The following is a 14,478-nucleotide window of genomic DNA, read 5'->3' as shown; positions in this document are numbered from 1 at the left end:
GCTCCCCACTGCCCACTCTCAGAACTAGTAGTGAGCAAGAAACAAAATATATATTGCTCAGTTCCACCCAATTTTGACGAGGCCAACTTCCCCAGTGTCATTCAAGGCTGACAGCCAGGCACCCATTATATTTACACTAGTTTCACAATTACTGCCAGTACCGAGATTAGTAAGTGGGGACTGGGCCTAAGAACCTTTCACCTTTGACCAGACACCCAGAGTCCTTGCTCCTACCTGTGGAAACCACTGTGAGGTCAGAATGCCATCTTCCCTTTCCGACATTTGATCTGGGGAATTTCTTGCCCTCCACTCCACTCATAACCTTCCGTCCTCACCCAGAGCACTCACCTGCAAAGTCCAGGTCCACCTTGACGTGGAAGGTGTGTGTGCACTGCTCCTGCACTTGTTCTCCCACAGCGATCTCAAAGAGGCGGCTTTCCACTCCTCTGTTCAGGACAGCTGTGCATGGTATATCCTACAGCATGGACCTACCATTCAAGGGCCCCACTTGGGTACAACATAAAGTCCCAAACGTAGTCATACTTGCCTACAGATGACACAGACCTGACACATGGGCTGAGCTGGCCAAACCATCAAAGAAATGACTCCCAACAGAACTGTAGTACCTTCAAAGTGGTAGTCCCTGGGCTTCCTCAAATATATAGCCCCTGGAAGCAACTGGACTGATATCCACCATCACAGCACCCCTCTCCACATCAAGCTTCCACTGAGCCAGCCAAGTCCATAGTTACTATCTTCATAACTAGTTGTCATTTGTCTTGGATGAACTGGCATGTAGACAGATATGCACTTCTAGACACTGACTTCATAGGCTATACACTCACCCTTGAATGAAATATCAAAAATCCTTAAGCCGGGGCCGGGAGTTGGGTCTAGTGGTAGAGTGCTTGCCTAGCATGCACAAAGACCCAGGTTTGATTCCTCAGTACCACATATATAGAAAAAAGGCGGAAGTGGTGTTGAGACTCAAGTGGTAGAGCTCTAGCCTTGAGAAAGTCTAAGGACAGTGCTCAGGCCCTGAGCTCAAGCCCAGGACTGGCAAAAAAAAAAAAAAAGAAAAAAATCCCTGCGCCACTCAACACCGTATGGCCAAAGGTAAATGGCCAGCAGGGGGATATCACCAGGTTCCCTAGTACATTGCTCCCACCAAAGAACCCTGGGCTGAGAACTGAGGGGTAAGAGGGCCTGGGATAACTCGGGACTCTACTGGATGGCCAGCCTTAAACGCCTCTACCAACTGGCCCAAGTCTACATAGTAGTGACCCAGGAAGATCTTTTGGCCAGTCAGTGGGCAGTGTCTAGGGATGAATGATTCAGCAGTAGTTCCAGCCCCATAGGATGAAGAAAATGACCAAGACTTGAGGTGTCATGGTGGACGGCTACCTGGGTAGTCACTCCCCTGAGCAGAAGGTACCAGAAAAGACACCCAGAGATGTCCAAGTAGAGCCACTGCAGTTCAAGATAAAAGCCAGGAAGCTGGAGCCTTGGGTAGCTCTACCTCTTCCAAATGCCTCCATATCTGGACAAACTCAGCCTTCAGTGTGGCAGGTCGATGATAGAACACTGGACCACCACAATATGCCTGCCACAACCAGCATGTAGGAGGGGTGATGCAGCGGCCCCACAATCAAGCTTACTCACATTGGGTTGGTGTTGACCACCAAAGATGGCCAGTGCTTCCTAAGTGTGTGTGTGTGGGGGGGGGGGGGGACTTTGTCCAGGTGGGCCAAGGCTGCCTTGGGGGATAGCTCCAGCCCCACTGAGAAGGCGAGAAGGCAGTTGTCAGCTGGCTGCATCCACCAGCCCTGGTCCCAGCTTTTTGATGAGGAAGTCTATCACAGCTGTCGGCTTCTCTGGGCTGAGATCTGCAAACATCTGACTCTGGCTGCCTACTGGGAGGAAGAGGGCAGTAGGTGGGCTGGAACCACCTTGAGTCAGTAAAACATAGGACCAAGTACAGCACCAGGAACATGAGGACCCCCTTGATATTTGTGGTGAGGGCTCTTTTCAGTTCTGACATCAAGGCAGGGCTTATATTCAGTAGGACGGTCGGCCATGGAGAGTGGGACAGGAAATTCCTGACCTTGAGTTATGTAATTCTGTTCCAATTTTCTGTCCTGTGGTTTGACTCACGGTATTACTTCCATCTATATAGCCCTTTCCATGACTGATGCAATGACACCTCCTGGCAGCAACTGGTACCAACTATTTCCTTCATTCAGACTGAAGAAATCATCTGGACCGGTAATACTATGATACTAAACTTCACCTTCTACCCAATGTATGTTTTGGTTTTTTTTTTGGGGGGGGGGGACAAAAAAAACCCTCCATAGCCTTGAGCTAAAGTACTCAGGGACAGCACCCAGGCCAAGTTCAAGCTCCATGACCCACCAAAAACAAAACAAAACAAAAACCCCAATGTTCAATCCTGTCCTGAACACAAGTAGACACTAATCCGTCTTTATTAATACTCTTAGCAGGCTTATACCCCACAGCTCCAGAATCCACTGCTGGATTCAGCAGTGAGCATGCAGTTCTGCCTGTGACCTGAAGCTAAGCCCTTGGTTTTGGGGTCTAAGGCCTTTAAAAAATCTAGTCAGAGGGCTGGGAGTTTAGCCTAGTGGTAGAGTGTTTGCCTAGCATGCACAAAGACTCAGGTTCGATTCCTCGGTACCACATATATAGGGAGGGGGAAAATAAGCTGGAAGTGGTGCTGAGGCTCAAGTGGTAGAGCTCTAGCCTTGAGAAAGTCCAAGGACAGTGCTCAGGCCCTGAGCTCAAGCCCAGGACTGGCAAAAAAAAAAAAAATCTAGTCAGAAGCCGGGTGCCAATGGCTCACATCTATAATCCTAGCTACTCAGAAGGCTGAGATCTGAGGAATGCAGTTCAGAGCCAGGTCAGGCACAAGTCTGTCCAACTCTTATCTCCAATTAACCACCAGAAAACTGCAGGTGGTACTGTGGCTCAAGGAGTAGAACAGTAGCTTTGAGCTGAAGAGCTCAGAAACAGCACCCAGGTCCAGAGTTCAAGCCCCAGGACCAAACCCCCTCCAAAAAAACCAAACAAACAAAAAATCTAGTCAGTGAGAAATGAGTAGTTGAGAGCCTAGGCTTAGAACTCAAGTTGTACATTGATCTCAGACTTCTAAACTATATGACTTTAGGGGAGATACTTAATCCTGAGCCCTCACCCATAAAGGCATAAAACTACCCTGCAGTCTTACAGATTAAATATGACCATGCAGATCAAGTGTGTAACAGTCCAATGAAGGGTAGACAGTAAAAAGTTGCTAGTTATTGTTAACTAATGTCTACAACAAAATAGAGCGGGTATCCCTCTACTGTTGGAGACAATGAGGGGTTAATTGGAAACCAGAAGGCTACTTGCAAGGTAGAAAGTTGAGGAAACTTTTATTTCAGAGGAGATAAGAATCCCAGGCAGCCCTCCACGTAATTTGAAAACAAAACCAGGAGTCTCCTCAAGAAAATTAAGACATCATGTAGAGAGGAGAATGACTATAAAGAAATGACGAGGTGGGGTGCATGTTGACCAGGTCCTTCTTCACAAGGGACTACAGCAGCCTCTACTGGCAGCTCCTGGGTATCACTGAGGAAAAAACTGGGATCTTGTTCAGGAAAGGACAAAAGGCAGCTTAGGTTTGGAAAGAGCTAACTTTCCTATTAGTTCAGACTGAACACAACCAAAGGACTCACCCTCCCCTCTTTCTTAGCAGAAGCCTCTCTTTCTCCTATCACAGAGAAAAGAGGCAGCTCAGTTGGCAGAAGAACACACACAGGGTGGCTACACGTATCTGTGGAGGTGTATCCAAGTATGCATGCAGACATCAGTATGTCCCCAGTCACCAGAGCATGGCACCAGGGTCTACAGCTTTAGAAAGAGGTCAAAGTACCTGTATTTTTAATAATTTCTTGACATTGTAAAAGAATTTTACATTACGATCCAAGGGTGGTAGGGTGAAGAGGGGCAGTAGAACAATCAAACAAAAAGGGAGACTGAAAAACACATGGTAGGAGGAGGGACGGGCTTTAGTTGGGGGGATCTGAAGGGTGGGTAGGGGGTTCTGCCCAACTAAAATGCTATTGGTTTGTTACTGAGCATATTCATGGGAAGAGAGCATCCAGACTCCTTTTCTACAGAATACTGGGAGCAAAACTGATGCAACCTGGGTGGAAATATGATCAGAGGTTGGAAGACAGAAATGGGGAAGAGTAAAAGTCAGAAGTAGACACTGAGTCACTGGCCGGCTGACCACAGATATCAACTCTCGTGAGGGGGGAGAATAAAAAAGCTGAAGCATTAAACACAAAAGTTGTAACAATAAGTGATATCTCTGGAAGATTCGAGAGGCAACTCTTCTACGGTTTGGACCTGCTCATCATATTTACACACATATACACACGCACGCATGTGCACGTGTGTATGTGCATGCACACACATATACACACTAATTACTGCTTTCCCTGGAAGCACAATACTATAAATAAGAGAAATATTTCCCAAAGGGAAAGCCCAAAAGGAGTGGCAGCATCTGGACCTCAGCTGCAGACACCTCACCCCCATGTGCACCTGCCCTGGAAGAAAGCAAGCTTGAGTCAGAGGACCAGCTTTTGCATAACACCAAAAAGAACTTGAGTCTCAGAGGAAAAGGTCTTCCCTAGTCCTTTGCTTCTCAGCTCTTGGTTCTCCTTCAACTTACCCTGGACACATTATCAGGAGGAAGGACAGGACTAAGACTCTTGCCCAGGTGGATGACAACTAAGACAGCTATTGTCTTCGTGACAGAGAAGGGGTTGGTGGTGAGGGAAGAGGGTAGATTAGGTAATGGAGAAAAATGTATACTCCTATCCATTTGTGTGTACATGTATACATATGTGTATAGGAAAACCCCAGCTACAGAATGAACTAGGGACACGGCTGAGGGCCTTACATGTTCCTTATCAGACTATGTTCACAGTAGGAGGAATATAGATGGGAAACACTAAGTCATCACCAGGAAAAATGGGGCAGGGAGGACTACCCAATGTCCCACAAGGATGCAAGAGACACCGCCTGACAGGAACAAGATGTCTCTCTCCCATCCCCACCACTCCAGTTCCTTTAAAAAAAAAAAAAAAAAATCTAGCACTTTCCCTATAGCAACCTCAGCTACTAAACAGCCAATCATCAAAAGGAAGAAAACACAAAGCCTAAGACACAAGAGGAGAGAAAGGGAGAGAGAAAACACAAGTATTCTTGTGCCGATAACCTGCATACACAAATCTGGAATTCTCCAGAAATCAGGGCAGGCTGGGTATGGGACATTAGGGAAGAAGAGAGAGTTCCTGAGGCCTGAAAAAAGAGGTAACACGTCACAGAACTAGATGAGAGTTTCATTAGACTCTAACTAAAAACAGAGAGGTGTGATTACTATTTCCAGCCAGTTTCCCCATCACGATAGTCATGTAACAAACCAAGGCAATGTCGGTCTTGAGCCAGACTCACAGAGTCCCCTGGCCCTGGCCCTGGCCTCAGTACAGTGTCTCTGCGTTACTGCTCCGGGGCCGTTTGATCTTCTCAATATTTTTCAGGATCATGTCATGTAGAGTTACCTGGGGGGAAAAAAAGAGTCAGGAGATCACACATCTGTTCAACCGCTACCTCACTAAGAAAATGAAGACAACCTCCCCCAACTATTCCCCAAGCAATTATTCACATCTCAACCTCACTTCAGTATGCACATACTACAGCTACATTACTTCTACTATACCCTTAAACTGGGTACAACTGGGTATTGCCAAGGCCCCAGTTGTCTGACAAGCCCTTAGCACTTCAGACTGAAAAAGAACTTTCACATACTAGCTTATTTTTTAAAATCCCTTTTTGTGCAGTACTCAGTATTCAAATTCTGTTTCACTGAGAAAAAATTTTGAAATCTGAGCTTGAACAAGGTCAAGGCTACACATTACAGGTAGTTTTTGGTTTCAAATCTATTAAGTCTCCTGACTCTAAGACCTGCTTATGGAATGGGAATGTGACTTAGTGGTAGGTAGAGTGCTTGCCTAGAGTGCATGAAGCCCTAGGTTTGATTCCTCAGTACCACATAAACAGAAAAAGCCAGAAGTGGTTCGGTGGTACAAGTGGTTAAGTGCTAACCTTGATCAAAAGTAGCACAGAGACAGTGCCTAGACCCTGAGTTCAAGCCCCAGGACTGGCTAAACAAAAAAACTTGCTATATATTTGTTTTTGTGTTAGTCCTGAGGCCTGAATTCAGGATCTGGGTACTATCTTTAAACTTCTTTTGCTCAACGTTAGTGCTCTCCCACTTGAGCCACAGTGTCACTTTTAGCCTTTCCTGAGTAGTTTTTATTGGAGATAAGAGTCTTCACTGACTTTCCTGACCAGGCTGGCTTTGAATCTTGATCCTCAGACCTAAGCCTTCTGAGTAGCTAGATGGCACGAGCCACCAATGCCTGGCCAAACCCACAATATATTATATACATCTCTACCCACTAAGAAAAGAAATAGCCAGGGCTGGGAAGATGTCTTAATAATAGAATGCTTACTTAGCATGAATGAAGCCCTGTTCCACATAAGTAGAAAAATCTGTAAGTGGCACTGTGGCTCAAGTGGTAGAGTGCTAGCCTTGAGCAAAAGAAGCCAAGGGACAGTGCCCAGGCCCTGAGTTCAAGTCCTAGGACTGGCAAAAAAGAAAAAAAAGACAAGACTATAATTCAATAACTTGGGAGGCAGAAATTGGGAAACCAGTTTAAGGCCAGTCAGGGCAAAAAATAGTTCAAAAGACACCTATCTAGGCATGGTGGTACAAACCTAGCATACCAGCTACAGAGGAAACAAAATAGCTGGGTATGGCTACTACCATAGCAACTCGAGGATGGCAGATTGGCCCAAGCAAGCTAACCGAGGGAGGAAAAAAAATCCACAAAAAGGGGCTGGCAGAATAGCTTACTTAAGTGGTAAAGCACCTGCCTAGTGAGTGTGAAGCCCTCAATTCAAACCTACTGGTGTGGGGAAGAAAAAGGAAGAGAACAGAAGGCAGGCAGATAGACTCCTCAATTATTTCACAGTCCTCTGTACCTAGTTAATAAATAGAATGAATTTTTCTGTTTTGTTAAGATGGGGGGGAGGAGTCTTTAAAAGTTTCCCAGATTGACTTCAAAATCTCAATCTTCCTACTTAAGCCTCCCAAATAACTGAGATTTACATCCTTGTGCCTCTTGACTCCAGGTTTTTTTCTTTTGTTTTTGTTTTTCCCCCCCAAAACTAAAGGGAAACTCTGAACAGAATCAAGGTTACTCACATACTGATTCCTCAGCTCTGATATGATGAGCCGAAGGCTGATGTATTCTTTTTCATCAATCTCTGTCACCGTGCGGCGATAGTCCTCCTGTGTGGCAGAGGAAAAGGCTAGTTCCTACAGCCTAACTGTGGGGACAGAACATTCCCAATAATGGTCTCTTCTCACCTCCACATTCAGACCACAAAACCCTCACTTACCACATGGGGATATTTAGCTATTTTAGAAACCAATTTGGCTCTTGTAATATAATATCTGAAAAGAGAAAGAAGAGACATAGCTGAAGAATCTGGCCATGCCAACCACCTCACAACTCTCAACTCCTAGGTCAGTCCCAAGCAGACCTACCTAGAAATCTGGTCCAGATAAGATGCAGCTTCACTCTCAACAGTTCTTAGCTCTGCAACTGTTTCTTCCTGAGGAAAAACAAAACAGGTGAGACCAGGAGTCTGGCCTAGTGGTAGAGTACTTGCCTAGCATGCACAAAGTCCCAGGTTGGATTCCTTGGTACCACATACATAGAAAAAGCCAGACATGGTGTTGTGGCTCAAGTGGTAGAGTGCTAGCCTTGAGAAAGTCTAAGAGCAGTGCTCAGGCCCTGAGCTCAAAACTAGGACTGTCAAAAAAAAAAAAAAAAAAAAAAAATCCTGACAATTCAGTTAAATTAAAATCTTCTCTATGTATTAGAAGATATGGTTTAGATTACTGGATAATGACTATATTTGGAGAACTTGTGGGTGCTAACTTAGAGATATCAGATCAGATCTTGTTTCCTGGTCTGAGAAAGCCCAAGGACAGTGCTCAGGCCCTAAGTTCAAGCCCCAGGACTGCCCCCCCCCCAAAAGATAATAAAACAACAACAAAAACAAAAACAGGTGAGTCAAATGCCGTTTCTACATAACCCCCAGAGTGTCCCCAAAGAGAAAGGGGACACAGACCAAGCTGGGGATCTCCCAAATCTCAAACTGCTCTCCCTAGATGGTAATGAAAGCACATTACCTGAATAGATACCCCAAAGTTGTTCCCATCTTCTATCCTGGGAATCAAAAGCTGTACCCACATTTTGACCTGGAGGGAAAAAAGATCACATATATGAGGGCCTTGACGTTTTCTGCTGAAGTCATGAAATATATGATTCATGCTGCCACAGCCAGATGCGTAGGCATCTAGCCTGGCAACTTCATCTCCAGTCCCTTGTCCATCACATTTCTTTCCTTTTTCTTTTCTCTCTTTTCTTCTTCTTCCTATTCTTCCCCTCTCTAGTGCTAAGGATTGACTCAGGGCTTGGTACATACTAGATACCAGTCTATCATTTTCCACAGTTCCAGGGAAAATATCTGAGGCCAACCCACAGGTCACTAGCCCGTCTCACCGTGTTACATTTCTCGATCAGCAGCCGGATCTCAGGTTTTACTTTCTCAATAATGTCCACCAGCTGCTGGTTGCTCTTTAGCATCCCATTGGGCATCACAAACACCTTGGTTCCTGGCAGAGATGTGAAGGTCAAATGATTAGAGTGGGAAGAAGCCCAGAGAACCCTCTACCTTTTCATCTGCTTCCCCAAACCCACGAGATGCTCTACTGCTGTCCTTATTGTCATAAGCCCACATGATACCACTGTCAGAAACAAAAAGAGATTTATGGACCAATAGCTAAATTACATAAAAAAGCTTAAGAAGAGGACACTACAGGGCCAGGAGTTTGGCCTAGTGGTAAAGTGCTTGCCTAGCATGCATGAAGCCCTGGGTTTGAGTCCTTGGTACCACATACATAGAAAAAGCCAGACATGGTGTTGTGGCTCAAGTGGTAGAGTGCTAGCCTTGAGAAAGTCTAAGAGCAGTGCTCAGGCCCTGAGCTCAAAACTAGGACTATCAAAAAAAAATCTGGGATGTGTGGTCTCTACTTCCAATTATTCTGTGCTGACAATTCAGTTAAATTAAAATCTTCTCTATGTATTAGAAGATATGGTTTAGATTACTGGATAATGACTATATTTGGAGAACTTGTGGATGCTAACTTAGAGATATCAGATCAGATCTCGTTTCCTGGTCTGTAGAACACCAGGAACCTGGTTTTGTCTGTAGCAGACCAGGGTTGCTGGTTGGCAGACAGGATCAGGTGAATGAAGTAGGAGCAGCTCTTACCTTGGAAGGCTTCTTCACATTCATCCAACCTTCGTTTCTTGTAAGTGGGCTAAAGATACAAAGAGGATAATTTAGATTGCCTTCAACACTCACTTGCCCATTACAAAATAATACTTCCTCTCTCTCTCTCTTTGTGGGTCATGGGGCTTGAACTCTGGGTCTGGGCACTGTCCCTGAGTTCTTCAGCTTAAGGCCACCCCCTTACCCCTCAAGCCACAGCCCCACTTCCCATTTTCTAGTGATTAATTGGAGATAAGAGTCTGACAGACTTTAGTGCCTGGGCTGGCTATGGACTGGGATCCTCAGAGCTCAGCCTCCTGAATAGCTAGGATTACGGTTGCCAGCCCCATGCCTGGCTCTCACAAAATAATCTTTAAGCAAGTTCAATTTTTTTCTTCAATCTTATAGATTGTCATTATGTAAGACTTTAAGAGAAAGGTTTGTTCCCCCCAAAACTTACACTCTAGTTGGGAAGGACAAACTTGGGAGAAATATAGTACATTAAAAGCAACTGAGACTGGGTGCTGGTGGCTCATGCCTGTAATCCTAGCTACTCAGGAGGCTAAGATATAAGGATTGCAAATCAAAGCTAGCACTGGCAGGAAAGGCCATGAGAATCTTATCTCTATAATCTCCAGAAAATCAGAAGTGGTAGTGTGGCTAAAAGTAATAGAACACTAACTAGTCTTGAGCAGAAAAACTCAGGGACAGAGCCCAGGCCCAGAGTTCAAGCCCCACGTGTGATCAAAAACAAACAAAAAAGAGCAAAGGAAGTAGAGTTGTGTCTCAAGGGGTAGGGCAGTAGCCTTGAGCTGAAGAGCTCAGGGGTGGTGCCCAGGTCTAGAGTTCAAGCCCCACAACTGACCAAAAAAAAAAAAAAATTACATGTATAACACATGTAATTTTGTGTGTATTATACATACATACATACATACACACACACACACACACACACACACACACACACACACACACACACACACACACAATTTTAGCCAGGAGTTTGGCCTAGAGATAGTGTTTGCCTAGCATGCACAAAGACTGGGGTTTGATTCCTTGGTACCACATACATAGAAAAAACCAGATGTTGTGTTGAGGCTCAAGTGGTAGAGCTCTAGCTTTGAGAAAGCCCAAGGACATTGCTCAAGCCCTGAGGTCAAGCCCAGGACTGGCAAAAAAAAAAAAAAAAAAAGAGCAAAGGAAAGCCAGAAAGCCACATGTAGATGGCTTATACCTATAATCCTAACTCTCAGAAGGCTAAGACCTAAAGACTGAGGTTCAAAGCCAATCTGGATAGGAAAGTCCATGAGATTCTTGCATCTATTGCCCACCAAAATTCTGGAAGTGGAGCTATGGCTCAAGTGCCAAGAGTACTCTCAGAACTGGGAATGTGACTTGGTAGTAGACTGCTTTCCTAGCATGCCTGAGACCCTATGTTCAATTCCTTGGGACCACATTTAAAAGGGGAAAAAAAGGTGCCAGCTTTGAGTCAAAAAGCTCAAGGACAGGGGCCGGGAGTTTGGCTTAGTGGTTAAAGTGCTTGCCTAGCATGCACAAACACCTGGGTTCGATTCCTCAGTACCACATACACACACACAAAAAAAAAGCCGAAAGTGGTGCTGAGGCTCAAGTGGAAGAGCTCTAGCCTTGAGAAAGTCCAAGGACAGTGCTCAGGCCCTGAGCTCAAGCCCAGGACTGGCCAAAAAAAAAAAAAAAAAAAAAGCTCAAGGACAATGTTCATGCCCTGAGTTCAAGCCCCAGGACAGACTCAAAAAGTGCAATTGAGAGACAGGAGGATACTATACAAAATAGGAAGCAATCAATCAAAGCAAAAAATAAGAGTAATAAAGGAATTATATACAAATCCGCTGGCTCTATAAATAAGCACACTATCAATTAAACATGTAATCAGCACCTGCAAGGTATTAAGAACAATATGAGGGATGGAGGATACAAATTTTGCAAGTTCTATCAATTCAAGAGTAATAAAAAAAAAGTTTTATTGATGTTATATAAGAATGAAGACCCATGGGGCCGGGAGTTTGGCCTAGTGGTTAAAGTGCTTGCCTAGCATGCATAAAGACCCGGGTTTGGTTCCTCGGTACCACATACATAGAAAAAAGCCGGAAGTGGTGCTGAGGCTCAAGTGGTAGAGCTCTAGCCTTGAGAAAGTCCAAGGACAGTGCTCAGGCCTTGAGCTCAAGCCCAGGACTGGCAAAAAAAAAAAAAAAAAAAGAATGAAGACCCATAACTGGTTAAGTTCTATTCCTAACAACACAGAGAAAAGATAGGGACTGCAGTTATATAGCAAGAGCAAATTCTTACCATACAAGACTCAGGACTTTGAAGAGTAAGAACAATGAATTTATGCTAACAAACAGAAATCTCTCCACATGTATACATGCCTGGCCTGTTCATCCCCCCCACCTGCCTGCACCTGTACACACACACACACACACACACACACAGACACCTATACATGCACGTGTGCGTTCACATACAAATAAAGAAAAATCTTGTTGAGAACCATGGCTGGGAACCTAGAGCTAATTTAGTTTTATTTGAAACTCAAACATATATAAATGCTTTCAATGTCAGTTTATCTCATTATAGATAACAATTATGGTATAAAAGTATTCTAGAATCATCGTATCTATAAATTCTCAGGAATATTCATACCCACATCCAAATCCCACTGTCTCCTCTGTAAACCCTCAAAGATACCTAGAAATAGAGGAGAACCTACTGCTTAAGAGCACAATGCAAAGACACTTACACCATCCAGGCCATCGTGGCTATTGGTGAGAAGAATGGGGTCAGGGACAGGGAGATTCATGTCTGAGTGGATCTGAGTTAGGTCATGGATGTTTAAGATTGGTTCCTGAAAGAGATACCCACCCCAAAATATTAGTTTTTCATGGTAAAAAAAGAAGTACTTCATTTGCGGGGAAAGCAATGAGTGCCCTTTACAGTACAAAAATAAAATAACTTATTGTATCTTCCAGGAAGACTAGAGCCCTAAACAACAAAAAAAAAAAAAAAAAAAAAAAACAACAGAAGAACTTAGAAAAAAAAATCTCTCACCTTCAAAAAACTATCAAGTTCTAACAATTTCTTTGGGAAAAAATTTGCCACCAAGTCTTCTGCCTAGATGAGAGAAAATATATACCTGAATTAGTAACTGAAGGGCAGCTTCTCTGTACAAATTATGTTTTTGGAAAACCCAATTAATCAACACTCTTTTCAATTTACTGCACTTACCTCACTTGTGATTCGCTCTCTGAAAGAATCAACCTAAAATCAACAACAACAAAAAAAAAAGATTCAGTAAGAGAAACAGTACATAGGAGAAGCATAGGAAAAGATGTCAAACACTGAAATAGCTATTTTCCCTCACCTTGAAATTATAATGAGAAGATGAAAGGCCCCCAGACTGCAAATATTTTATTTTTTTGAGGACCCATTTCTCCATCTCAGAAGAGGGAAGTTGGGGCTTGAAGGTAGCACCCGACTGTCTCCTCTCGGCTCTCCCCTTCTTCCCTCCCTCCCTGTGTCTGAAGCTGTCTGAATTTGATAAGCAGATAAAGGCAGAGGGATGTGAGCTCACAAACGTGCCATCTCCCACCCGGACCTGGCCTATCATACGAAGCAGGCAAGCCTCCAAGAGCAGGGGTCAGAGGTGGCATTCGGGGGCGGGGATGTCTCTGGGCTGGGAGAGTTCCAGCTGTCACAAGCCTAAAGCGTGGAGCCCAACACGTGTCCACAAAGGTCTCCCTTGGGCTCGCCCATCACCAGCCATAGTAGGGAAAACCACCCTACATTATCCTTCAACGCTGGCCCCGGGGGTGGGGGGGGGGGGGCTGGGCTGAGCCGAGTAGAAGGTAAAGCCGGTGTCCCCAGGGAGACAAAGACGCCCAAGGGAAGTGAGGAGCCGCTCAGACTGCTAAGGAGGTTCGAGGCAAGGGATAAAGAAGGCATGGACGGGTGCCGCTACCTTGAGCTTCACTTCCTGATCCACCTTCAGCAACGAGGCCATGGCCGGACCGGGCCGTATCCGCTCCGCTGGAGACCGGAGGCGCTGTGGGCTCCGGGGAGGGGGCCAGAGGGACCTGAGGAATCTCGGCTTCCCTCGGGACCCGGCCGCCCTCGCTGGCTTTCTCACTGCTTGCTCGTTCCTTCCCTCCGTGCCGCCCGTCCGCCCGTCCGTCCGCCTGTCTGCCTGCTGCCTGCTGCCTGCTCGCTCCCGTGCTCGCCCTCCCGGCTTTCGCCGCTCACGCCGGAAATTGCGTCACAGCCAATGGCCGGGACTCCTGAGAAGATGCGCACGTGCTGTGCGCAGCCGCACTGAAGGTGGCCTCTGGCCGCTCCGGGAGGGGCTCCTGTGTCTCTCCCTCTTCCCGCTCCCCCACCCAGACCCCCCCAAACCACCGGGTGTGTCTGCGCTTGGGTCGTGGTGGAATGAACGGGGGGCGCTGTGGAGTGGGAGTTGCTGAGAACGGCCTCCAGAGACTTAGGAACATCGGGGTCTCTTGTGACCCCGGAACTCGCCTGCTCGGGTGGGATCGGGGGTGGGCTCGGAGCCGCGGTGGAAGACGCTTCGCGGCGCACCCTAGTGACGCAGGCGGGAGGAAGCCGGCGGTCGAGTGCCGAGTTCTGGGATCTAGAGTGCGCCTCCTGCTTCCTTCTTCCTTGGGCCGAGGCCTACGGGTTTTGACTGTAGCCTGACAGAAAGCCGATTCCGTTGTACCAGGCATTCCCTAGAATAATTCATAAACCTTCAGACCCCAAAGATAAACTGGTGGACAAATGTAGGTCCTGTGTCCGCAAATTCTGGACCAGAACCCCACATCCTCTCACAAAGACATAAACCATTCGTTTTGTCCAGTGGAAGTTCGAAATTGAATCTCTTTGCGTACCACTTCAGTTGGTGTATCTCAACATCGTCTAGTCCACTCAGTAAAATGAACTGGGCCATGACCAAGCTCCTGAACAGCACTG

The 14,478-nt window shown here is 45.9% G+C and overlaps 2 protein-coding genes across 3 annotated transcripts; both read right to left on the bottom strand.

The window, feature by feature from the left end:
• Positions 1 to 166: 166 nt before the first annotated feature.
• Aoc2 (amine oxidase copper containing 2) lies at positions 167 to 3,215 on the bottom strand. Its single transcript, XM_090351527.1, is given in 14 exon segments — positions 167 to 234; positions 349 to 463; positions 465 to 574; positions 577 to 705; positions 708 to 912; positions 1,229 to 1,311; positions 1,314 to 1,415; positions 1,418 to 1,498; positions 1,501 to 1,604; positions 1,606 to 1,652; positions 1,654 to 1,701; positions 1,704 to 1,812; positions 1,814 to 1,910; positions 3,212 to 3,215. Coding segments are annotated over 14 exon segments (1,302 nt in total).
• Positions 3,216 to 3,404: 189 nt separating this feature from the next.
• On the bottom strand, positions 3,405 to 13,765 carry Psme3 (proteasome activator subunit 3). Of its 2 annotated transcripts, none has more exons than XM_090350938.1 (11): positions 13,475 to 13,765; positions 12,742 to 12,774; positions 12,565 to 12,627; positions 12,257 to 12,361; positions 9,481 to 9,529; positions 8,709 to 8,821; positions 8,336 to 8,404; positions 7,685 to 7,752; positions 7,537 to 7,591; positions 7,340 to 7,426; positions 3,405 to 5,630 (listed from the first exon to the last, which is right to left on the bottom strand). In XM_090350938.1, the coding sequence occupies exons 1-11, from the start codon at positions 13,514 to 13,516 to the stop codon at positions 5,550 to 5,552; spliced, it is 765 nt and encodes a 254-aa protein (XP_090207064.1). In that variant the 5' UTR covers positions 13,517 to 13,765; the 3' UTR covers positions 3,405 to 5,549. The 2 variants fall into 2 exon arrangements, with proteins under 2 accessions (XP_090207064.1, XP_090207063.1); XM_090350937.1 differs by lacking the exon at positions 13,475 to 13,765 and adding an exon at positions 12,878 to 13,036.
• Between the last annotated feature and the right edge of the window lie 713 nt (positions 13,766 to 14,478).

This window comes from Megascapheus bottae, chromosome 17 (assembly GCF_031878675.1).
Source record: "Megascapheus bottae isolate mThoBot1 chromosome 17, mThoBot2.hap1, whole genome shotgun sequence".
Taxonomy (NCBI): Eukaryota; Metazoa; Chordata; class Mammalia; order Rodentia; family Geomyidae; genus Megascapheus; species Megascapheus bottae.
This window is presented reverse-complemented; position numbering and strand designations above follow the sequence as displayed.

Bases quoted from the DNA above. Each gene is read 5' to 3' on its own strand.
- Psme3 (XM_090350937.1), bottom strand. From the start codon at position 12,952: ATGGAGAAATGGGTCCTCAAAAAAATAAAATATTTGCAGTCTGGGGGC. The intron at 12,775-12,877 runs GTGAGGGAAAAT...TGTTGATTTTAG, and splicing joins CTTCTCATTATAATTTCAAG to GTTGATTCTTTCAGAGAGCG. The intron at 12,362-12,564 runs GTGAGAGATTTT...TATCTCTTTCAG, and splicing joins AACTTGATAGTTTTTTGAAG to GAACCAATCTTAAACATCCA.